We start from the raw sequence: 23,781 nt of genomic DNA on the forward strand, positions 1-23,781 counted from the left end.
CAGATAAATACTATAAATTTAAATATTGTCTTTGATGGCTTAAGATTTTTTGCAATGTACTGTAATATAAACTGCACATAACCATGCACAAGGAAAGATAATGAATGATTAGGTGTATAAATAATACAAAAGCCACGGATCAGATAATGTCACAGCAAACACAACCCAGATTCTCAGTTCTGTATTACGCCAGGCACACGATGGTTGCAAAATAGTGATTCACAGAGTCCCTGAAAGCCAGAAGTTTCAATAACTCGTATAGCCTCGTTATCAGGTTAACCTAGGGTTGTCATTAACCTTACGAGGAACTCTTTGAAGAATAGGTTGATAAGTGATGTCATTTTTCAATCCAGATTGGAATGCAGCTTGCTTTGCATGTTAAGGGGAGCAGAAAAATATTATTTACATCAAGATATTAATATTTTCTGGTACTCATGGTAATATAAATAATGATATCATCATTAACGTCTAAGTTAGAGTAAATTTGTACTCCAGAGAGTACAAATCTAGACCAAGATTTTGTTTCAATCAACCAGATGAGTACTCTGTGACTGTGACTCTTAGTACTCAAATGGTTGGTTCAAACAAAATCTTGGTCTGGATTTGTACACTCTCTGGACATGAAATCTCCACCTCTAGCCTATATATTTAAGGGTCCAAAGCACGTAGTGCTATGGAACCTTATTGTTTTATACATTGTATTTGCTCTGCGTTTTCTTATATTTAAATATTTGCATTCAGTTATGTATTCAATAGTGGAGCTTTTAGGTGTTAGTCATTTCAAAATGTGTAAAGATAAAACAGAAATATATTTAAATGTGGAAAATACTACTAAAACTCCGGATTCGTTTTGTGGATAAACCTTTTACAGATGTGTATTACGTAATATATTGTTTATAATGTAACTGCTTCAGGTTACATTGTTATTCTTCGTTTAGCGTCGTGTATTTCATTAAGTAGGAAATTAAAACAGAATTTCAATAAAGCATGTACGTGCTCACTCCTCCCGTCCGTATGGTGGCGGTAATATAAAAAAAATGGTAAGATGATAAACCACGTGATAGGGGTGACCCGGTAATTGTATATTAGTGTTGGCATCACGTGTCACGAGTTTGACGTAACAGCAATGGAGGTATTGCTGTATGTGGCGGCCGCGGTAGTTTTAGTCCTGTTGATTTTACTTGCGATTAAAGTACGAAGAAAGCAAGATGCGGGTGAGTGAAGATGTATGAGCTCTAGATGAATAGTCCAACATGATCAGTGGACTAAGAATTGGTTACATAATACATACCTAGAAGTGATGTCAGCATGTCGCCACAGAAGAGAGATGTTTCTATTGACATTGTTTTAAATGAGTCTTAATATGTGTTGGGCATCTGCGTTAGGTTGTTACAGCCCGCTATTTTGTAATGGCAGTAGCTGCTGCTTGTGTCTGAATTAAAATCAAGGACGCCGACTTACAAATCGTGATGAAAATTGCTAACTGAAACATGTAAGGATAGCCTTTAATGTCCAACGCTCCGTCATTTAGATCCATCATTACATCATTGCACATAGAATTTTAAGGATTAAGATTAATAATTAAGATTTGAATAGACTTGAATGCATAAAGATTTATGTTCAGCTGTCAAAAGTTGATGTTTAAACTGGTGTGGAAGGTGCTAGATATTACTTTTAAGTTATTTTTAATAGTACAAATCAGTAGCACAATGAGTTTGAATGCAAAATATTTGTACTGGTTTTACTAAGTTCTTTAAAAAATGAATTGAATCTGATTTTTACTAAGTGGCCTAGAAACAGGATTTATTGTGGAGCAGTATTTACATGAGAGGTTAATAGTTTAATACATAGGTGGCACGGTAGTTACATTCATCTTATTTTGCCTAATGCCTTTTTATTTTAACTTTGGCCAAGATAAGTCCCTCTCACATCTAAATAAACAGCCAGTTAAAATAAGCAGTTTTTGGTTAGGAGTCCTTTGCCCGTGATAAGAAGGTTGTGTGGTTGGCAGTGTCCTCACCGTTTGGCTCTTGAACAATGCCCTTAATCCCGGTTGTTCCAGGGACACTGTGCCTGATCTTTGATCTTCACTTGTATGTTGCGTTGGACAGAAGTGCCTGCTAAATGTATAAATGTCAATATTTTAAATTAATGTTTAGAAAATAATATCTAAAGCTTTCTGCTCCTCAGGCTCATTCCACAATATCTGATTACTGGGTGTTAATTGTAGGATGTTACACCCATACAGCCTCATAACATGGACAAGAAGTGTGACGACTGGAGTACCATATACACTTAAAATTGCTTCCTTACTCTTCCTCAGTTGGCCAGGTTCAGGAAGATGTGGTCGGTCGAGCAGCAGGGCGCCACCCAGTGGTGGATGAGCGAGGTGCAGGCATGCCCCGACGCAGAAACCTCAACAGCAGGATGATTGCCCAAAGACGTGTACAGAGGCAGGCTCAGCCGGATGCATCTGATAGCGGTACTTGTTCCTGGACCAGATCTGTGAGGTCTTTGAGTATCATTCAGGGAACAGCTGTGGTTGTGAGCCATGCTCTCTGTATGTCTCTTTCTTCACGTCCCTGTAGAGGACAGCAGTGTGGAGGAGGGTGTGGGACCACAGGTCCAACCTACAGGAAAGATTGGATTCAAGAAGCAGAGAAAACTAGAGGAGAAACAAGCCAAGAAAGCCCAGAGGGAGGTAGGACCCAAAACAGACAAGTATAACACAGAACCGTTAACTCCAGTTACATGTGTAAACCGCACGGGAGTGCAGAACAGCCTCCAGGACTGGTGGGTTTCATGGTCCTGTCTCCTGTAAGGTAGCACTGTTCTGTGGTCTCCAGCACTGTCGGTAGTGTTTGCAAGGTGTACATTGAGGTTTTACTTTTATTGGAGGGTATCACACCACATATGTCATCAGTAAACATAGTCATCGTTTCTACCTTGCACCGTCACACCTAAACACAATTTGCATTTTGGTCCTGCAAATGGATTCAGACTGAGAAATGGACATTTCAATTGTCCTTTAGCCCACCTTGTTTGTTGGCTAATTCTTCCAGTAGCTGGATGTTTCTTTTTCCCTGTCATCTAAGTGTTAAACCTGGAGTTTCTAAAATCTGAATTTGAAACATTGCAAAAGATATAACTGCTGAAATATTTCTGAAGATGGTCCCAGCCCCTTCATGTATTGCCTGTGGATGCATAGCTGTGTTTGAGGGTCGTCTGCGTGCATAATCTTAGGCTCTGTGCTGCAGGCAGAGCAGGAGGAGAGGGAGGAGAGGAGGCGGCTGCAGGAGCTGAGAGAGCAGGAGAAGCGGAAGGAGGAGGATAAGGAGCGGCTGCTGGAGCAGCGGCAGGTATTTGGCGGCTCACGCCTGCATGCTCTTGTGATCATGCACGTGACTGTGAATGCAGTGAATACACAGACGTGCACGTCGACGCACAAGCACACTAAGACAGACGGTGCACATGCTTTCTACCTCTCTCCAGGAGGAAGAGCTGCGCCGGGCGAAGGAGCAGCAGGAGCGGAAGGAGGAAGAGGAGTACTTACGACTGAAGGAGTCCTTTGTGATTGAGGAGCAGGGAATTGTTGAGGAGCTCAGTGAGCAGGAGGTGAGGAAACCAAGTGAATGAGAGAAGAATGTGTATGAACCTTTGGGAGTATAGTACTGAGTCCTCTTTACCTGTGTACATGTGACAGGCATGCAGGAGTCATGTGACAGGCATGCAGGAGTCATGTGACAGGCATGCAGGAGTATGTTGTCAGTGTATGTGAAGAGTACATGTGCATGGACTGCATTCTTTGTCACACTTTTTTTTTTTGTCTTAGTCTTCGTCAAATGACAGTTCTGTTTTTTTTTTTTTTTTTAATGACTGTTACTTCTGTTTTTCTTTTTCCCCCAGTCTCGAAATTTGCTGCAGGAGTTCATCCAGTACATCAAGGTAAGACCACAGATATGGCCGAAGGAGAAATTGTAAGAGAGCTCACCGGAAGTCTGGTGTAATTATTCGACTCTTACCAGGTCATCCTGGAATTAGGTTGGGTGCTGATAGCACAAATTAGTGGAATTCGTAAGAACTACTACATTTATCCAGTGAATGGTTTGTTGTGACCTGTTCTGTTTCCTCTGCCCAGGACTCCAAGGTGGTTCTGCTGGAGGACCTGGCCTCACACTTTGAGATGCGCACCCAGGTCAGTTCAGCCAGCATGCGCTGTATGTGCTCATCCCACGTTACCTGAGACATCTCTCACGAGCTGGTGACGGCTGTTAAGACATTTTTTTTTAATGTTGAACCTTGCAGGATGCCATCTCTAGACTGCAGGACCTCATTGTCGACGGTTCCCTCACAGGTGAGACCAAAAACTAGCCGCTATTTTAAAAACGGCAGTGCTAAACATCTCACTGCAGCTTCACTGCATCTTTATAAAAGCTAGTTTCAGGTGATTCAGTGTCTGTCAGTGATCCATACTGCATATATTCTCCTAATCTGCATATCTCTGTCCAACTCTTACTCACTTGTTGTCGTTCTCTTCCCCAATACTGCTATCTCTTGCCTCCTGCTTTCTCTCTCCCTCCATCTCCTAGGAGTGATAGACGACAGGGGCAAGTTTATTTTCATCACGCCAGAGGAGCTGAGTTCTGTGGCCCAATTCATCAAACAGAGAGGCAGAGTGTCCATTACTGAACTGGCCCAGGCCAGCAACTCCCTGATCAACTTGACCCCAGTGGTCCGCAACACAGCCTGAGGGGGGGCTGCCCCATATGTGGGCATGCATGCACGCACAGTAAAAAAAAAAAAATTGTATAATAAAGTTAAGTCTTTAATGTTTCTGTAATTTTTGATGCGACCCCTAAGAGGCAGTGTGGCATGCTGGTAAAACCCGAATTTTACAGGGTTACCGTGGGTGAATGAATGAGTAACTGCCTGTGGGAGCTGGAATCTGCTCCCACATGTTGCTCATCGAGTACCTGGATCCCAAGCTCAAATGTACTGGCCTCCAGTAAGCACACATCTTAACGACCTGTACCAGAATGTTGCTTCTGTTCTGACCCCATGTAAAATGTATGATTTGCACTGGCTTCAGAGGCTAGATCCTGACCATAAAGGTTGTTGGATGCTTTGTTATTGGAGTTTCCAAGTCGGAAGCCAAGGTGCAGTGTTTTGCTACTCTAATAGCAACTGGTGTCAGATTAAGACCCCATACTATTGACTAGAGCTGACTTCATTTGGGTACCTATGAGCACTATTGGATCTGGAGCTCCACGATGTGGTTGTTATGCGCTTGTTGTATATTCCCCAGCATAAAGCATTCGTGCTTTTCATGCAGCAGAATATAAGCGGCCCTCCTTGCCTGCTGGAGGAGGGGCAGGAAGCCTAATGTTGGCTGGAGCACATTGCCATGGCAACTTTGACACATTCTGGATGTTACCGGTGAAACTGTGAGTGGAAAGAGTCCTAGGTGGGTGCTGAGGGGCTGTGAGTGTGTGAGTTTGCTTCTCTGCTTTTCCTGCTGATAATGACATCAGTGAGCATATGGGTTACACTGAATTCATAGAAATGGGACAGTGAACAACCTCTTTAGTTATTGTAATTTACAGTTTGTTTCTGAACACGCAGAGCATAAAAACACTTGTTCTCATTTGTGTATCAGGTGATTTTAAAAATGAGCTGTTGTGCTGTTGTATGCATTTAAAATATGGAATCAGCACCACGGACAGTGATGAACCTCATAAAGCTGAATCTCTCACCTGCTGATTCTTTGTTAATTGTTTAAGTCATTTAACTTTTACTTGCTTTTCCATCAACCCCTCTGATGTATTATTTCAAATTTATTTGATAATACAAAGTGGAAGCTGAAACCTTTGTTGTGTTTTGCGTTGTTGCACACATAGATGCCTTTCTGTTGAGAGCCTGGTGAATATTTCACCCCTCCCCGTTCCTTGTCGATGAACGCTTGCTGTGGTGACATCCCAGGAGAGGCGGGACCTTCGCTCAGTGATGGTTTGTGTCGCCGGACACATGCGTGAAAATAAGGGAGATGCAGATTGAGAGCACACGGAATAGCCAAGGTGGTCCTGGGGAAATCGATGTCACCAAATGAAGGCCCCGCCGCGCATGCGCGGAGCACCGGGAGGGGGCGTTGCTGGAGGACTAGTGGGGGGCGGGGCGGAGGTGGGCGTGTGGTACAGCTGATGCACGCAGCCGCCGCTGCCTCCATCACCCGATCGCTACCACGGGAGATAACAGCAGCATCCGCCGCGACCCTCACAGCGCCGCCGTAGCTGCCGCGCAGACCCAGCAAGCGAGGCGGACAAAGAGGAGTCGGGAGGGACGCCGCAAAGCACAGCTCGGGGCCGTTTGGAGTCACACGCCGCCGACGGCGGCGCCGCAAACAGTGAGTACGGATTAATAATGTCACGGCTGCGTGCTGCTCGCCCTATTGCACAGATGCGGCGGCGCCAGATGTAATGGACGGCGCCCGTCCCCCGCCTCGCCGTTTGCCGTATTTATCCGCAAACGTGAGCGGATCTTTCCTTTTTAAATCCTGCTATAGTTGCTATTCTAGGATGGAGGAGAGAGAGCGAGGGAGGGGGAGATGGAGAGGGGGTAAGAGAGAGAGAGGTAGATGAAGCTACGTGCTGGGGGTGGGGGGTGCCTAGTGTTTGTTAATATTACTCATCGGAGTGGAAGTAAAGTCGGTGTAAAGGCGACGGAGAGAGGAGTAGGGTGCGCTGCCTGTGCGGCGATGCGCGAGGCTCGTCCCCCCCCCCGCATCGGGACGCCCGGATCGGCGGAGCGCTGCTGTGTGCCGACACGCATTATGTAATGTTTTACCAGGGCGAAGAAGGAGAAAATAGATCTACTCGTTTCTCGCCCCCCTTGCGGCATGTCGACTCGGGTTTTAACGCCAGACGCGGCCGCTTGAGTAATCCGGTCATTATCCCGCTTTTATACGATTGCCCCCCCCCCGTGATAGATGTAGGGTGAAGCTTTGGCGTCTGCGTGTGTGTGGTAAGGTGTGCGCAGATGGAGGTGAGGATGCAGCGATGTGCCCGGGCTGCGGTGATGGCAGGAGATGGATAACGCTTGCAACGTGCATCTCGGCCAGATAAGGTCCGGATGGGATATATTTGGTGCGCTGAGCGTCAAGTGTATACCGTTAGACGGCCAGGCGGTGGAATTTGCGTTACTGAGGTGTATATCGCGTAGTATTTAGTGAGCAAGGTGCGTATTGTATATACGGATGTATAGTGCAATAATGCGGGATGTTTATTTAATGGTACAGTGTGTAGCACTCTGCGTGTAAGGGGAGTACGATGTTGTATTGAGGTGTTTGCTGTGTAGTACTGGGCATGAATCAAGTACGAGGTGTGTTGCTTTGTATGATGTGTAGTATTGGTGGGTATCTGTGTTGTGGGGATTTGTAAGGTGGCCGGTGAGTAGTTTGGCTAGTATAGTGTTGGATTTGCCAGTGTGTGTGTGCGATCTTCGGTATGTCCTGTGTGTAGGTCAGGGAGTGCGGAAGTGGGGTTAGTAGGTACATTTATATTTGTAACATCTGCTATTAATAGAGAAGGACATGGTAGGGGAGTGTGATCCTCAGGTTTTACTTCTGAAGGTGTAAGAGATGAGTCCTGGTTGTCAGTGTGTGTGATGTGCAATGTGTATTAGCTACGTAGCGTGTAGTAGCTGGTTTTCTGTGGTTATCAAGAAGCAGAGAGTTTGCTGGCCCATAGCACAGAGTGCATTAAGTGTGTAGCCGCTAATCCTGTAAGGCTGTATAATTTGACGTGTTGCACGTGCTTGACACATTCGCTTTCAAAGATGTCATTTGTTGGGCTCTGGGCGCCTTCCGCGTGTCCTGGGCCTCAACAGAGGCGCAGGCATATACCCATGGAGGACGGAGAGTGCACTGTGGGTCCCCTTGGGCCAGTAGGTGTCCAGAGAGGGGTATTTATCTGGGGGCATTTTCTGAGGCCGGGTGGCAGATATTCAGCAGCGGTGTGTTGGGGCTCTTTGGTTAATATCCCTTCAGTGGGTGTATTTCATATGCATTTTGTATATCGCTCCGTTTGTAGGCCGCCATTGCGCGGAGCTCTCAGATTTGCACATGAGACTCTCATGTGTCCATGCAAAAGGTCATGGGCACTTTGCACCTTAGCAGAGCACGGCAGCCTGCAGCACATGCCTGCACACGCTTCCCCTTTGTCGAACGGCCTTACCTGAGAATGCTGTTGATCCAGAGGAGTTCAAACTTTTGTGCATCTCTGCTTCTCCGCCATGTCTGTCGGAGTGCCGCCGTTTCGAAAACAGAGTTGTATCTGTGCCCATTGTGCGCGCCTGGGTGTGTGCATATGCGCTGTGAGCGGCGCGTGAGAGCAATGATGTAATGCTCGTGAGTGAATGAGCCAGCGAGCAAGGAGGGGAGTTTCAGCATGTGCCTTCAGTAAGGCCACACAGAAGCTGGGAGACCCCTGCTGGCCAAATGGGGTGCTGCAGGGCAAGGGACTCGAGCGGCATTCGTTCGTATTAATCACCGAGGCGCCCTTGCGTGTGAGACACATAAGGAAGCGAGGGAAGCGGAACGGACTCCTGGCGAGCGGAGGAAGAATGGGAGGGTTTACGAGCTGCAGCTGGCTGCAAAAAGCTCACTTCTCATCTGGGGATGGGTGTCCGACACCTGCAAGCAGAGACAGCAGTGTAGGTGCCTGGTGGGGCAGACAGATGAGGCAGAGATGCTCTCCCTGGCAGTAACCATCATGCACATGCAGTCGCTATACTAAATACTCAGGTATGAGCAGGGACACTGTCCCTGGCAGTAACCATCATGCACATACAGTCGTTATACTAAATACTCAGGTATGAGCAGGGACACTGTCCCTGGCAGTAACCATCATGCACATGCAGTCGTTATACTAAATACTCAGGTATGAGCAGGGACGCTCTCCCTGGCAGTAACCATCATGCACATGCAGTCATTATACTAAATACTCAGGTATGAGCAAGGACACTGTCCCTGGCAGTAACCATCATGTACATACAGTCGTTATAATAAGTACTCAGGTATAAGCAGGGACGCTCTCCCTGGCAGTAACCATCATGCACATACAGTCGCTATACTAAATACTCAGGTATGAGCAAGGACACTGTCCCTGACAGTAACCATCATGTACATACAGTCGTTATGATAAGTACTCAGGTATAAGCAGGGACGCTTTCCCTGACAGTAACCATCATGTACATACAGTCGTTATAATAAGTACTCAGGTATAAGCAGGGACGCTCTCCCTGACAGTAACCATCATGTACATACAGTCGTTATAATAAGTACTCAGGTATAAGCAGGGACGCTCTCCCTGGCAGTAACCATCCTGCACATACAGTCGTTATAATAAATACTCAGGTATAAGCAGGGACACTCTCCCTGACAGTAACCATCACGTACATACAGTCGTTATAATAAGTACTCAGGTATAAGCAGGGACGCTTTCCCTGGCAGTAACCATCCTGCACATACAGTCGTTATACTAAATACTCAGGTATGAGCAGGGACGCTCTCCCTGGCAGTAACCATCATGCACATACAGTCGTTATACTAAATACTCAGGTATGAGCAGGGACGCTGTCCCTGGCAGTAACCATCATGCACATACAGTCGTTATACTAAATACTCAGGTATGAGCAGGGACGCTCTCCCTGACAGTAGCCATCATGCACATACAGGCGTTATAATAAATACTCAGGTATGAGCAGGGACGCTCTACCTGACAGTAACCATCATGCACATACAGGCCTTATAATAAGTACTCGGGTATAAGCAGGGACGCTCTCCATGGCAGTAACCATCATGCATCTACAGGCGTTATAATAAATACTCAGGTATAAGCAGGGACACTCTCCCTGACAGTAACCATCATGCACATACAGTCGTTATAATAAGTACTCGGGTATAAGCAGGGACGCTCTCCATGGCAGAAACCATCATGCATCTACAGGCGTTATAATAACTACTCAGGTATAAGCAGGGACACTCTCCCTGACAGTAACCATCATGTACATACAGTCGTTATAATAAGTACTCAGGTATAAGCAGGGACGCTATCCCTGGCAGTAACCATCCTGCACATACAGTCGTTATAATAAATACTCAGGTATAAGCAGGGACACTCTCCCTGACAGTAACCATCATGTACATACAGTCGTTATAATAAGTACTCAGGTATAAGCAGGGACGCTTTCCCTGGCAGTAACCATCCTGCACATACAGTCGTTATACTAAATACTCAGGTATGAGCAGGGACGCTCTCCCTGGCAGTAACCATCATGCACATACAGTCGTTATACTAAATACTCAGGTATGAGCAGGGACGCTGTCCCTGGCAGTAACCATCATGCACATACAGTTGTTATACTAAATACTCAGGTATGAGCAGGGACGCTCTCCCTGACAGTAGCCATCATGCACATACAGGCGTTATAATAAATACTCAGGTATAAGCAGGGACGCTCTCCCTGACAGTAACCATCATGCACATACAGTCGTTATAATAAGTACTCGGGTATAAGCAGGGACGCTCTCCATGGCAGTAACCATCATGCATCTACAGGCGTTATAATAAATACTCAGGTATAAGCAGGGACGCTCTCCCTGACAGTAACCATCATGTACATACAGTCGTTATAATAAGTACTCAGGTATAAACAAGGACGCTCTCCCTGGCAGAAACCATCATGCATCTACAGGCGTTATACTAAATACTCAGGTATAAGCAGGGACGCTCTCCCTGACAGTAACCATCATGTACATACAGTCGTTATAATAAATACTCAGGTATAAGCAGGGACACTCTCCCTGACAGTAACCATCATGCACATACAGTCGTTATAATAAATACTCAGGTATAAGCAGGGACGCTTTCCCTAGCAGTAACCATCCTGCACATACAATCGTTATACTAAATACTCAGGTATGAGCAGGGACGCTCTCCCTGACAGTAACCATCATGCACATACAGTCCTTATAATAAATACTAAGGTATAAGCAGGGACGCTCTCCCTGACAGTAACCATCCTGTACATACAGTCGTTATAATAAATACTCAGGTATAAGCAGGGACGCTCTCCCTGGCAGTAACCATCATGCACATACAGTCCTTATAATAAATACCAAGGTATAAGCAGGGATGCTCTCCCTGACAGTAACCATCCTGTACATACAGTCGTTATAATAAATACTCAGGTATAAGCAGGGACGCTCTCCCTGGCAGTAACCATCATGCACATACAGTCGTTATAATAAATACTCAGGTATGAGCAGGGACGCTCTCCCTGACAGTAACCATCATGCACATACAGTCCTTATAATAAATACCAAGGTATAAGCAGGGATGCTCTCCCTGACAGTAACCATCCTGTACATACAGTCGTTATAATAAATACTCAGGTATAAGCAGGGACGCTCTCCCTGGCAGTAACCATCATGCACATACAGGCGTTATAATAAATACTCAGGTATAAGCAGGGATGCTCTGCCTGACAATAACCATCATGCATCTACAGTCGTTATATTAAATACTCATGTATAAGCAGGGACGCTCTCCCTGGCAGTAACCATCATGCATCTACAGTCGTTATACTAAATACTCAGGTATGAGCAGGGACGCTCTCCCAGGTAGTAACAAATGAATTTACAGTACAGTATTTGAGTACCTTTATTAGCAAGAAAATGCCATATCTTTGATTAATTAAAGTAACATCCTCAAGCAGTTATAACAGGAGAGAATATTCAAGGCATCCTTTCTACAAGGGACATCAAATACTGCTTTCTTTCATGGGATGAGACTGTTAACTAGTGCATTTAAAGTTAAAGGACAGCCTAGAATTTGACTATGCCATCACCACACAGCCAGTGAATTGAATGTCAGACTTGCACTGTTACATGCTCTTTCCATGGTATAAAGGAAACTTGTTTTATTTGACTTGTATTTTCATTCATAATTGTTTACTCAACTTTCTAATGCTTAACAAGAATAAAAAATCAACATTTTATAAAATAAGAGCGGTAAAACCAGTGGTGTGTAAAAGCTTTTGGTAGCGGGTATGTACACATACACCTGATCACATGACACTGAGCTTAAGCTCACTGGACACTTTCACATGTGAATGAGATCAGCTGCCATCAGGGGTTAAATCTGGACCAAGGAGTCAGCAGGAACTGGACCATCACAGAATTCTGGAGACATTGATACTAAATTGCCCACACTGTGATTGTGTGTGTGTGTGTGTGTGTGTGTGCTATGTGCTGTTTGTGTGTGTGTGTGTGTGTACTGTGTGTGTGTGTGTGTGCCGTGTGCTGTTTGTGTGTGTGTGTGTGTGTGTGTGTGTGTGTGTACTGTGTGTGTGCTATGTGCTGTTTGTGTGTGTGTGTGTGTGTGTGTGTGTACTGTGTGTGTGTGCTAAGTGCTGTTTGTGTGTGTGTGTGTGTACTGTGTGTGTGTGTGTGTGTGTGTGTGTGCGCTGTGTTGGACTGGCACCCTGTCTGCTCTGAAGCCTGCCTTGTGTAATATGACTCATGAGGGAGGCTTGCTGTAACCCAGTCTTAGATAATATAACTGTTGGATAGAGATATAAGGTGTATGGATGATATTATATATTATTTTAATCTAAATAATACTACATATCGCACCCCTGGTGTATAAAATATATACAGGTATGTTACTGTGCAAGGAGGGTGTGTGACAGGAAGCCTAAATGTGGATGTATGGATTCACGTAGTTTTTCGGTAATCAGCGGTTAATAAATAAATCTGCATTTGACCTTGGCTCTCTGTTTCTGCTGTGTGCCTGTGTGTGTCTGTGACCCTCGTTGTTTCCGTCTGTGCCTTTCGGTGTTTGTGTGTGTCTGTGCCTCTGTGTGTGCTTGTGAGCCCCTTTGTGTCAGTCTTTGTATCTCTGTGTATGTCTCTGTGCCTTTATGTCTTTGCGTGTATCTGTGTGTGTGTGTGTGTCTGTCCTTGCTGACCCTATCCTCATCTCTGTGGCCCAAACTTGTACCCTGTGTACAGTCAGGACAGCATCACAGTTAACCCTTCCCGTAACCCCCCCCCCCTCCCCCACCCCACCCCGCTCTCTCTCAGTGTGTTTGCCCATCAGCTGGCGCCCCCCTTGTGCCTGCGATGGCCGCCGTGGGTTGCGGGGAGCCGAGTAAGTGAGGCGCCCCCCTCAGGATGGGCAGCGTGGGCAGCGGAGTGGCAGGCGAGCAGGAGTTCGCCATGAAGAGCGTCGGCACTCGCACCACGCTGCCACGGGCCCCGCCCCCCACGCGCCGTGGCCCCAGCGGCCGGAGCTGCAGCACGGAGAGGCCCCCCCCACCCCCCTCTGAGAGCACCGTCTCCAGCGACGAGCGCGGCGGGAGCACCGACCGACCCCCGCTTGCCGGCTCCGACAGTGCCGTCTCCGAGAGCGACCGCGCCAACTCCAACTGCGAGCGGCAGGTGGCCAACGCCATGTTCCTCAACGGGGCAGGTCGGAGGGAGGGGCCCTGGGCAGGCGCCAGCCTGGACGCCTGTGGGAACAATGCCCCCGCCCATGGGCCCACACAGTACAGGGGCAACAGTGGGAGCAAACCGGACAACCCCAACCCCCCCAAAATACTGCCTGTGTCTGGGAAACTGGAGCAGGTGAGGCCCGGGACCTTGCAGACCATGCTAAGCGTGTAGCAGCATCTCAGTGTCTCCATCTGTTTTCCTGTCCAGACGGGTGGCATGGTGGCACAGTGGCCCGTCTGTCTGTTATACAGAAGCTCCGTGTCCCTTCTGTTCCCTCTTTATCTGCAGCAGAACAACAGCGGCCTGGTGCGTCCCTCCGCCTTCAAACCCGTGGTGCCCAAGAGCTTCCACTCCATGCAGAACCTCGTAGGGCAGGCTGGAGGTGGCGCCGTGGGGGGGCGGGGCGTGGGGGCCGGTGGGGGACCCAGTGCTGCAGGGAGCCAGCAGAGCAGCGACAGCCCCAGTGGAGGCCGGAGTGGCCAGGGGGCACTGTCGGACTCGGGGAGGAACTCTCTGACCAGCCTACCCACGTACACGGGCTCGGGCTCGGCGTGCGGCCCCTCGCAGGCGCTGGGGCCCCTCAGCGCCTCCACCAGCCACATCAACCGGCTGGGCACGGCCGGCGCCAATCTGGACCGCCTGGAGAAGCCGGGCTACCAGAACGGGCTCAGTGCCTCCGACAGCGGACGCTCCTCCTCAGGCAAGAGCTCTTCCTCCTACCAGAGGCTCAGCCACCTGAGCGACGCCCCCCAGGCTCTACGACCCTCCCCCTCCTCCGATGACATCATCCAGGACTTGGAAGATAGACTCTGGGAGAAGGAACAGGAGGTAACGGGCCAGGGTTGCAGGATCTGGTCATGTGACATGAATGAAGCTGATTCTTGCTAGTTCACTGTGAGCCTGAACCGCATCAGTGCTGATGGATGCATGGATGGATGCAAGGATGGACAGATGGGTGGATGTATGATGGGTGGATGGACCATTCAACTACAGATACTCCACGTGCTTTTTGCTGCTTTTCCTGGTGCTGTCAGCTAAGCCCACTCTGTGGCATGATAGTCTTGCAGTGTGAAAAGGAAGCGGATTGGCTGAGGTCTGAATCAGAGAGCTGAACACAAATGCACACTCTATAAAGGGGATGGCTGAGGTAAAGGACATTGTGTAGGATTGAGTATCCAAAGTGATCAGCGCAGCGATTGTTTTATTTTAGTACAATGCAGCAGTGAGCAGACGCATTTGATCAAGGTCCATGTGTATTTTCCATACTCCTGGAGGGGGCAGGTGCCTGCAGGTGCAGGACTAAAGCACCTAAGAAATGGGGGTGTCGTGTTGTTTACCACCAGTCAATCCAAGCATGGGTTTGTGCCCCCTTTTGGCCATAAATGGTCATAACACTAAATATTAAATAAATGTGTTCCATACTGTATTTAGAAGGTGCTGAAGCAGCATGTTCTGCTAACCAGTTAGCCAGCAATGAGCTTCTGGCTCTAATTGCTAGCTGTTTATTATGAAGAGGGGATGGTGGTCCCAGGGTGGCCTTTTGGTTGGGGCCCCAAAATCACTATTTGGGTTTTATATAATGCACGAGAAATTCAGGCAAAGAGGTAAAATCTCATTTTTGGCTTCCCATGACCGAAAGTATCTTCCTGTGATGATTACCAAGGTTTCTCATGGAGGAACCAAGGTGAATCTGTAACCGTAAGGATTTGCGATTGGACAAAGGGAAGGCATGATTGAAAAGGACGTACACATTCTTCAGAAACGTATTTATTTATGTTCATGAGTAGTTTCGATAGGTCCTAAAGCCCGTCAGATAACAGGGAAGAGATATTGCATGAAATTTTGAAATGTTGCATACCATTCTGTCTCGTCTGCAAACTTGCGTCATATGCGTGGCATTTATTGTCCTTGCGTTGTGTCTCTTCACGCTACAAGAGCATTCTTGTCGTCCACGACCGCTAAGTGGTGCCCAGATGAGGCTTCGTGAAGCGGACAATGTTGACGCTTAACACAGTTCCCGTATGTGTGCTGCTGTTGGCTAGGAAATAGAGCTGCTCGTCACTGTGCCCCAACACCCGTCCCGCTCTGCATGTGCCCGTAAGCCTCTAGCAATCCAGCTGGACAATAGTGGCAGCATGGTCTCAGCACAGCCCTAGACGGAGGGATCTGTGCGCTGGTGATTAAATGTGTCCTTTTTGTGGTCAGTGCCATAATGAACATCACAAAATAAATTACTGTTCAATGTATTATAGCTTATTATCAGATACTTTATTGTTTAATCACTGATGAAAATAACATTACAGTTACTGCATTGATCACCTAACCATTAAAAGTATACTTATACTATAATAAAAATGGAATTTGATTCAGGAATTAGTGAGTATTAGTGAGGCAGGGAGCGAATCCCTGTCATTTTATCGGTTTTTCATTTGAATCGTCTAGTGTAGAGGTTCCCATCCTCCAGTCCGCGGTGCCAGTCTGAGCCAGCACAGCACTCTACCGGGCCATGGAGTGGGGGGGGGGGGGGGGTTGGAGAGAGGAGAGGTTGGTTACTTTCCAAAAATAAACTATATATTGTCATTTTGTTATACCCCTTCACGTTCATGCGTTCTGTTCACATCTGGAAAAAATGGAAATGGTTACACTTTGGTGAACACAATCCCACCAGTGCCCCCCCAGTCCGGTAGACATTAACCAAAAATGTAAAGGTTGGCCACCCCTACTGTAGTCCATTGAAACACAGTTAGAGCTAGAGGTGGTACGTTTTTGATATATTCATACATACTGTAAGTATTGCCGATCATTTAAATGTTCGTTGGGGGTGATGTTTTGTATGTATTGCATACATAGCCGGTGTTGCATACATAGCCGGTGTTGCATACATAGCCGGTGTTGCATACATAGCCCTGGGGTGGCTCAGTTGTCAGCACTATTACCTCACATCCCCACGGATCCTACCGTGACTTTCTGCGTGTGTAGTTCACATGCCCCCCCCTCGTCATGCAGACCTCCTCCCTCAGCCCGTGGACATGCATTTAGGCTAATAGGTGCCTCTACATTGCCTGTAGTGTGTGTATGTGTCCTGTCATCCCTGTGTACTGACATCCCATTCAGATGTCCTCTGCTACCTGGGATAAGCTTCACCCGCCCCCCCCCCCCCCAAAAAAAAACCCTTGGTCAGGATTAGCAGTTGGATTTTAAATTTTAGTAATGCATCATTCTCATACAGTCTTACAGTTTGAAGACAGGTTACAACATATAGTTTTTTTTTACTGTTAAGTAAATGGTTGCTATGGGTGTTGCTGTTCTTGCATATTACATCACTCTTTTCTGAGCAACAACATTGTGCTTACCACTGCCACCCAGTGGACAGCGAGGTACTGCATCCACCACATTCAAAATATGAGTATAGCTTAAATCCTGTGACAGTGTTTACTCGGTGCATATGAGGGGATCACAGTAAGTGTAGGAGCACTAAGCAAGTATAAAATATGTACTCGGGAGAGTATTTGCTTCCGTTTGGGATTTTGCCGAGCACTCCCATTGGGCTGTCAGCTGACCTCGCCCGGATGCCCCCCCCCCCCCCCCCCGGCAGGTGTTGCACATGCGCCGGAACCTGGACCAGAGTGAGGCGGCCATCGTGCAGGTGTTCGAGGAGAAGCAGCGTGTGTGGGAGCGTGAGATGGAGGAGCTGCGGCAGAACTACGCCGGCCGGCTGCAGCAGGTGACGCGCCGCGCCCAGCGAACGCAGCAGGCCCTGCAGGCGCAGATCACACGGCTGCAGCAGGACAAGCGCCGGCTGCAGGACGACCTCACTGCCCTGCTGTCTCACCGCGAGGAGCTGGAGAGGAAGTGCCTGGACTACAGGAAGGAGCAGGCCGACATCCTGCCTCGCCTGGAAGAAACCAAGTGGGAGGTGAGCCGGGGGGGTGGGAGCGGCAGCGAATCGAGCGGGTGGGCATGAACCGAGGTGTAACGGACTGGCTGGTGGACGCCCTCTCTGCGCTCCCTGTTTATGACGCCGACCCCTCTGGCCAGGTGTGCCAGAAGTCTGGGGAGATCTCGCTGCTGAAGCAGCAGCTCCGGGAAAGCCAGGGCGAGGTGACCCAGCGCGCGGGAGAGATGGTGGCCCTACGGGGCCAGCTGAAGGAGCTCAACGCGCAGCTGAAGGAGAAGGAGGAGATTGTGATGAGCCTGAAGGACTCCTACTGCAGCAAAAGCCTGGAGCTGGAGCGGTGTGAGGGCGAGCTGCAGAAGACGCTGGCGGAGGTACAGAGGAGCACACACACACACAACCACACACACACAGGGCAACCAACACACACACACACACAGGGCAACCAACACACACATGTTTGTATTCATCTTTGTAGGGACACTCCATTTCTATGGGCATAATGCCAATTCCAACAATGACGACCCTAACCCCTATCCAGCCCTAACCTTAACCATAAGTAGCCAAACAAAATACAAGACTTCTGGCAAAATTGAGTTTCCCCTTGTGGGGACTAAAGTGTCTCCACAGCATCAAAACACACATTGTGGGGACCACAATGTAATATTATACACATGACCCCCCCCCCCCCCACACACACACACACACACACCAAATAACTGCTAAAAGTGAAAACTGAAGACATTTGTGCAGTTTTGAAAGAAAGTGGATTTGAGGAAAGGTACCCACAATGTCAAATCCTAATTTTAATCCTGTTAATCCTAACACATTCTGATGCAGGTTCACTGCTCTCACACTTGCCCTGTATCTGACAAACACACGTGCCCCTGCACTAGTGTGTCTGCATTTCACACACACGGAGGCTCTGTCCTGTGAAGAACCAGAATCTGTGTGGTTAGACTGATGGAGTCTCTCGTCTCTCTGTATCCTGCCTCTGCAGGTCGCCATGCTGAGGGAAAAACTGGGTGTGTTTGAGGCTGAGGTGCTTGGGCTGAAGCAGGCCCTGGGGGAGCTGAGCGAGGGCCGGGGCGGGGGAGCCACGTGGGGGGCATCGCCCTTACCTCATGGGCCCCCAGAGCCGGCGCCGGCGCCCGCCCCCCCACCTGAGACGCTGCTGAGCCTGCAGAGCGATGAGGCCAAGGTGCAGCGACAGGAGGCGGACGACCTGCGACGACAGCTGGAGCGCCTGCAGGGGGAGCTGCGGTTAGAGCGCCAGCAGCGCGAGCGCCAGGCCCTCACTTTCGCCCAGGAGCGCCACACCTGGCAGGGTGAGAAGGAGCGCGTGCTGCAGTACCAGGCCCAGCTGCAGCTCAGCTACGTGGAGATGCTGCAAAAGAACCAAGCCTTGGAGCAGCGTGTCGGCCAGCTCTCGTCCAAGCTGTCGCCGGCCCCGTCACCGGCCACGCCCCCCTCGCAAGCCCTGCCCGTGGCCACGCCCCCTAGCGAGGAGCTGAAACCGCCACCACTGCACCAGCTGGCACCACCCTGGTCGGGACCCACCCGTTTGGAAAGGATCGAATCCACTGAGATTTAACACAGATTAGGAGACCTAATACATCATCACAAAGAGACCATGATGCCCAGTACAGCACCAGAAAAACACCGCTATCAACATTGTCCAACAAAGTACAGTCCAGCTTCTTCTCCATCCCCCACCCCCGGTCTTCCCAGGAGCTCTCAGTAACACTTTAGACATCAGAGGCTGGAGAAAGGCACTGGGGGAGGAGGGCGTTTCCTATTGGACGTCACTAGACGGAGATATGCACAGCGGTGGTCTAGGCAGAGATGATCCACACACCAGCTAACAGCTCAAGCACACGACCTGCCAAGATACTCGCTGGCTCGTTCAGATTCCCAGACTGACACATGAAGATGCACGCTGCTCGCGCTGGTGTGGAGAATCCCCCAGGAGCCTTGGGTGTGGGGGCACACGTGACTCACTCACAGATGGGACTGGAGAGCGGTTGTCGGGAAGCCCCCCCCCCCTCCCCCAAGCAAAGAGTAAGGGGATCTAGGGATCGTGGCAAAGGGGTGGAACTGACAGCAGACTGATAGAGAAAGGGAGAGTGGGAGAGAGAGCGAGTGAGGGACCGATGGGCTGTTTGTGTGCGTGTTTGTAGGTGTGGGTAAAGCAAGGCTAAAGGACGGGTCAGCATCTCTCGGTGGATAAGGGTCAGTCGCATGTGGAAGCCTGTGTCAGGAAAACAGCAGAGATGTTTCCAGGTGTTAGTGCACAAGGAAGGAGGCAGACTGGGATAATTCAGGGAAAAAAATACCTTTTTTGAAAGAGAACGGCAGATGAAATGTTTTTTTTTCCCTGAGAAGGGAGAAAAGGTAATGTTTTCTTGGGTGATATGGATGCGTTTCTGGGTAGAGAGGTCTGGCTTTTTGGTGTTGTTGGAGACTGTAATGACTAAAAATGGACACCAGAGAGCGACACAGTAACAATTCAGGGTTACTTACTTCTCAAATGAAGTACTTGAAAATGATTCTTGCATTTCTTTGTTTTTCGGCAGTGAACACAACACACAAAGTGTTTGTCATTAACTAGTTGTTTAGTAGCTGGAACTTACTAGGTGTTTCTCTGGGTAAAGAAAGTGTTGGGTACCTGGACGAGGGCCTGTCAGTGACGTTGCTGCTATGACTCAACATCAGCGTCGAGCAGAGAGCATCTGAGACCAAGGCTTGAATGATCAGTGATGTTACCGCAAGGCGTGTTTTGCCGTGTTCACGTGGAGCGTGGCAATGAAAGTCTCCCACATAGTAACACAGATCATGGAATAATATGGTAAGCCGAGAACAGAGCGATTCATTTGGAAAAGGACGACGAAGTTGGCTCTGTGTGTGTCTGTGTGTGTATGTGTGTCCTTTTTGTTGTATGCAGACAGCCCAGTACTATGAGACAAAATTCTAGAAGACAATGAGCTGGATGGATAGACTTACAATGAAGGAATGCAGCTGGAGGTCAATATTTGGGGAAGATGTTATAACACAGTGTGATTTAATACACAGTGCTGTTAATAGTACTGTTTAACACAAATCATACATTTTCCCTTGAAATGGATAATTTCATAATAATTAATTATGATATTAGTTATTATTAAAGATTCATATAAAATAATACAAAACCATTGTTTTGTAAAACAGCAAAATTATTTATAATTGGTTGTGTACAGAATACAAGTATTACAATTAGCTGTGTTGGATGAGGCTGCCCGTTAGTATGTTATAAACTAGGAACACAAGGTGGAGATCTGGAGCAAAGCTGATACAGTATGTTATTTTATTTCTCCCAGAATAAAGCCAATTCTGTTATATTTAGCAAAGATTGTCTAAAATCTTTGAAACTTCTTCAAAAAAAAAATGTACAGAACAGTAATTTATAAAAATGACCATCAGTGACTAGTGAGGAAAAAAAAACAACTGACCATCACTAAAGATCACTAAAGATCACTGTTTCCAAATGTAGTAGATAAATATACCGTGCCAACGATGGCTGTAGTGTTCTCAGAGCCTCTGTGATACTAATGCTAACACCTATGATCACATTACTCATCGATGGCTGTAGTGTTCTCAGAGCCTCTGTGATACTAATGCTAACACCTATGATCACATTACTCATCGATGGCTGTAGTGTTCTCAGAGCCTCTGTGATACTAATGATAACACCTATGATCACATTACTCATCGATGGCTGTAGTGTTCTCAGAGCCTCTGTGATACTAATGCTAACACCTATGATCACATTACCCATCGATGGCTGTAGTGTTCTCAGAGCCTCTGTGATACTAATGCTAACACCTATGATCACATTACTCATCGATGGCTGTAGTGTTCTCAGAGCCTCTGTGATACTAATGCTAACACCTATGATCACATTACTCATCGATGGCTGTAGTGTTCTCAGAGCCTCTGTGATACTAATGCTAACACCTATGATCACATTACTCATCGATGGCTGTAGTGTTCTCAGAGCCTCTGTGATACTAATGCTAACACCTATGATCACATTACTCATCGATGGCTGTAGTGTTCTCAGAGCCTCTGTGATACTAATGCTAACACCTATGATCACATTACTCATCGATGGCTGTAGTGTTCTCAGAGCCTCTGTGATACTAATGATAACACATATGATCACATTACTCATCGATGGCTGTAGTGTTCTCAGAGCCTCTGTGATACTAATGCTAACACCTATGATCACATTACTCATCGATGGCTGTAGTGTTCTCAGAGCCTCTGTGATACTAATGCTAACACCTATGATCACATTACTCATCGATGGCTGTAGTGTTCTCAGAGCCTCTGTGATACTAATGATAACACATATGATCACATTACCCATCGATGGCTGTAGTGTTCTCAGAGCCTCTGTGATACTAATGCTAACACCTATGATCACATTACCCATCGATGGCTGTAGTGTTCTCAGAGCCTCTGTGATACTAATGCTAACACCTATGATCACATTACCCATCGATGGCTGTAGTGTTCTCAGAGCCTCTGTGATACTAATGCTAACACCTATGATCACATTACTCATCGATAGCTGTAGTGTTCTCAGAGCCTCTGTGATACTAATGCTAACACCTATGATCACATTACTCATCGATGGCTGTAGTGTTCTCAGAGCCTCTGTGATACTAATGCTAACACCTATGATCACATTACTCATCGATGGCTGTAGTGTTCTCAGAGCCTCTGTGATACTAATGCTAACACCTATGATCACATTACTCATCGATGGCTGTAGTGTTCTCAGAGCCTCTGTGATACTAATGCTAACACCTATGATCACATTACTCATCGATGGCTGTAGTGTTCTCAGAGCCTCTGTGATACTAATGCTAACACCTATGATCACATTACTCATCGATGGCTGTAGTGTTCTCAGAGCCTCTGTGATACTAATGCTAACACCTATGATCACATTACTCATCGATGGCTGTAGTGTTCTCAGAGCCTCTGTGATACTAATGCTAACACCTATGATCACATTACTCATCGATGGCTGTAGTGTTCTCAGAGCCTCTGTGATACTAATGCTAACACCTATGATCACATTACTCATCGATGGCTGTAGTGTTCTCAGAGCCTCTGTGATACTAATGATAACACCTATGATCACATTACTCATCGATGGCTGTAGTGTTCTCAGAGCCTCTGTGATACTAATGCTAACACCTATGATCACATTACTCATCGATGACTGTAGTGTTCTCAGAGCCTCTGTGATACTAATGCTAACACCTATGATCACATTACTCATCGATGGCTGTAGTGTTCTCAGAGCCTCTGTGATACTAATGCTAACACCTATGATCACATTACTCATCGATAGCTGTAGTGTTCTCAGAGCCTCTGTGATACTAATGCTAACACCTATGATCACATTACTCATCGATGGCTGTAGTGTTCTCAGAGCCTCTGTGATACTAATGATAACACATATGATCACATTACTCATCGATGGCTGTAGTGTTCTCAGAGCCTCTGTGATACTAATGATAACACATATGATCACATTACTCATCACGCTGTTTTGATGTACTTTGAATTTGTAGTAAATATTTTATATTGTGACAGATTAGTGCATTTTGCAAGGGATGACAACATTCTCCGACAGCACAGTGATTTCAACAGTTGTGTTAAATGTTTGACAACTGGAGTAATGTTTTAATAAATCCATTTGATCAAACTGAAAAATGTCGTGAAATAAACCGTATTTTTCAGAATTGGGTTTAAAATGCTGGAACCCTCTAGACTATAGTCTGCTTATCTTAAACCTTTCAGTAAACTCATTGTTTTGGTTACTTACCCTGATGTTCCAGGTATTAACAAATTGCTCTGAAAGGTAACTCAATACCCTTTACACTCTGGCTTTTAATGCCTCTGATGGACATGGACTGGAGTTATTTCTCAGCTGTGATATTAATAGAACACCGTTTATGCTAGCTTTCTTGCTAGCAAAAGTATAAATTAATTAGACCTGATTGAGCTGCTGGTTGAAATAATTACACCCTTCCAGCCATGTCAAATCAAGTGCATTATTCCCAATGATGTCAGACTGAATTTTAATTAGTGGAGTGCCAGTAATGAAGAAAATGCAATTCAATCAGATAAAAATATATTTTAATATAAAATATTTTGTGTATTTTTGCAATTAAATAAATATGGTATTCATTATTACAATTCATAAATGCTTACTTATAATTAAGTAGCCACACAAACAATTAACAACTTAAAGCACTGATTATTCTTAAGTTATAAC

The 23,781-nt window shown here is 46.9% G+C and overlaps 2 protein-coding genes across 3 annotated transcripts; both read left to right on the forward strand.

Moving 5' to 3' along the window:
- Positions 1-1,102: 1,102 nt before the first annotated feature.
- On the forward strand, positions 1,103-5,864 carry LOC111839165 (DDRGK domain-containing protein 1). Its single transcript, XM_023802821.2, has 9 exons — positions 1,103-1,214; positions 2,324-2,482; positions 2,589-2,701; positions 3,258-3,359; positions 3,493-3,615; positions 3,907-3,945; positions 4,139-4,195; positions 4,306-4,354; positions 4,590-5,864. Exons 1-9 carry the CDS (start codon positions 1,127-1,129, stop codon positions 4,748-4,750), a joined length of 891 nt encoding a protein of 296 aa, XP_023658589.1. The 5' UTR covers positions 1,103-1,126; the 3' UTR covers positions 4,751-5,864.
- Positions 5,865-6,177: 313 nt separating this feature from the next.
- lzts3b (leucine zipper, putative tumor suppressor family member 3b) lies at positions 6,178-21,260 on the forward strand. 2 transcript variants are annotated; one of them, XM_023803152.2, is made up of 6 exons: positions 6,178-6,400; positions 13,142-13,684; positions 13,841-14,380; positions 17,148-17,468; positions 17,591-17,821; positions 18,448-21,260. In XM_023803152.2, the coding sequence occupies exons 2-6, from the start codon at positions 13,232-13,234 to the stop codon at positions 19,039-19,041; spliced, it is 2,139 nt and encodes a 712-aa protein (XP_023658920.1). In that variant the 5' UTR covers positions 6,178-6,400; positions 13,142-13,231; the 3' UTR covers positions 19,042-21,260. The 2 variants fall into 2 exon arrangements, with proteins under 2 accessions (XP_023658920.1, XP_023658921.1); XM_023803153.2 differs by having other exon boundaries at positions 13,844-14,380.
- Positions 21,261-23,781: the final 2,521 nt, after the last annotated feature.

This window comes from Paramormyrops kingsleyae, chromosome 2, assembly GCF_048594095.1.
Source record: "Paramormyrops kingsleyae isolate MSU_618 chromosome 2, PKINGS_0.4, whole genome shotgun sequence".
NCBI classification, from domain to species: Eukaryota; Metazoa; Chordata; class Actinopteri; order Osteoglossiformes; family Mormyridae; genus Paramormyrops; species Paramormyrops kingsleyae.

What these genes read in the sequence shown, in the direction of transcription:
- LOC111839165 (XM_023802821.2), top strand. Translation starts at nt 1,127, where the DNA reads ATGGAGGTATTGCTGTATGTGGCGGCCGCGGTAGTTTTAGTCCTGTTG. An exon ending in GCCGGATGCATCTGATAGCG is followed by an intron (nt 2,483 to 2,588) that starts GTACTTGTTCCT and finishes ACGTCCCTGTAG; the next exon opens with AGGACAGCAGTGTGGAGGAG. An exon ending in AGGAGCTCAGTGAGCAGGAG is followed by an intron (nt 3,616 to 3,906) that starts GTGAGGAAACCA and finishes TTTTTCCCCCAG; the next exon opens with TCTCGAAATTTGCTGCAGGA.
- lzts3b (XM_023803152.2), top strand. Translation starts at nt 13,232, where the DNA reads ATGGGCAGCGTGGGCAGCGGAGTGGCAGGCGAGCAGGAGTTCGCCATG. An exon ending in TCTGGGAGAAGGAACAGGAG is followed by an intron (nt 14,381 to 17,147) that starts GTAACGGGCCAG and finishes CCCCCCCGGCAG; the next exon opens with GTGTTGCACATGCGCCGGAA. An exon ending in TGGAAGAAACCAAGTGGGAG is followed by an intron (nt 17,469 to 17,590) that starts GTGAGCCGGGGG and finishes CCCTCTGGCCAG; the next exon opens with GTGTGCCAGAAGTCTGGGGA.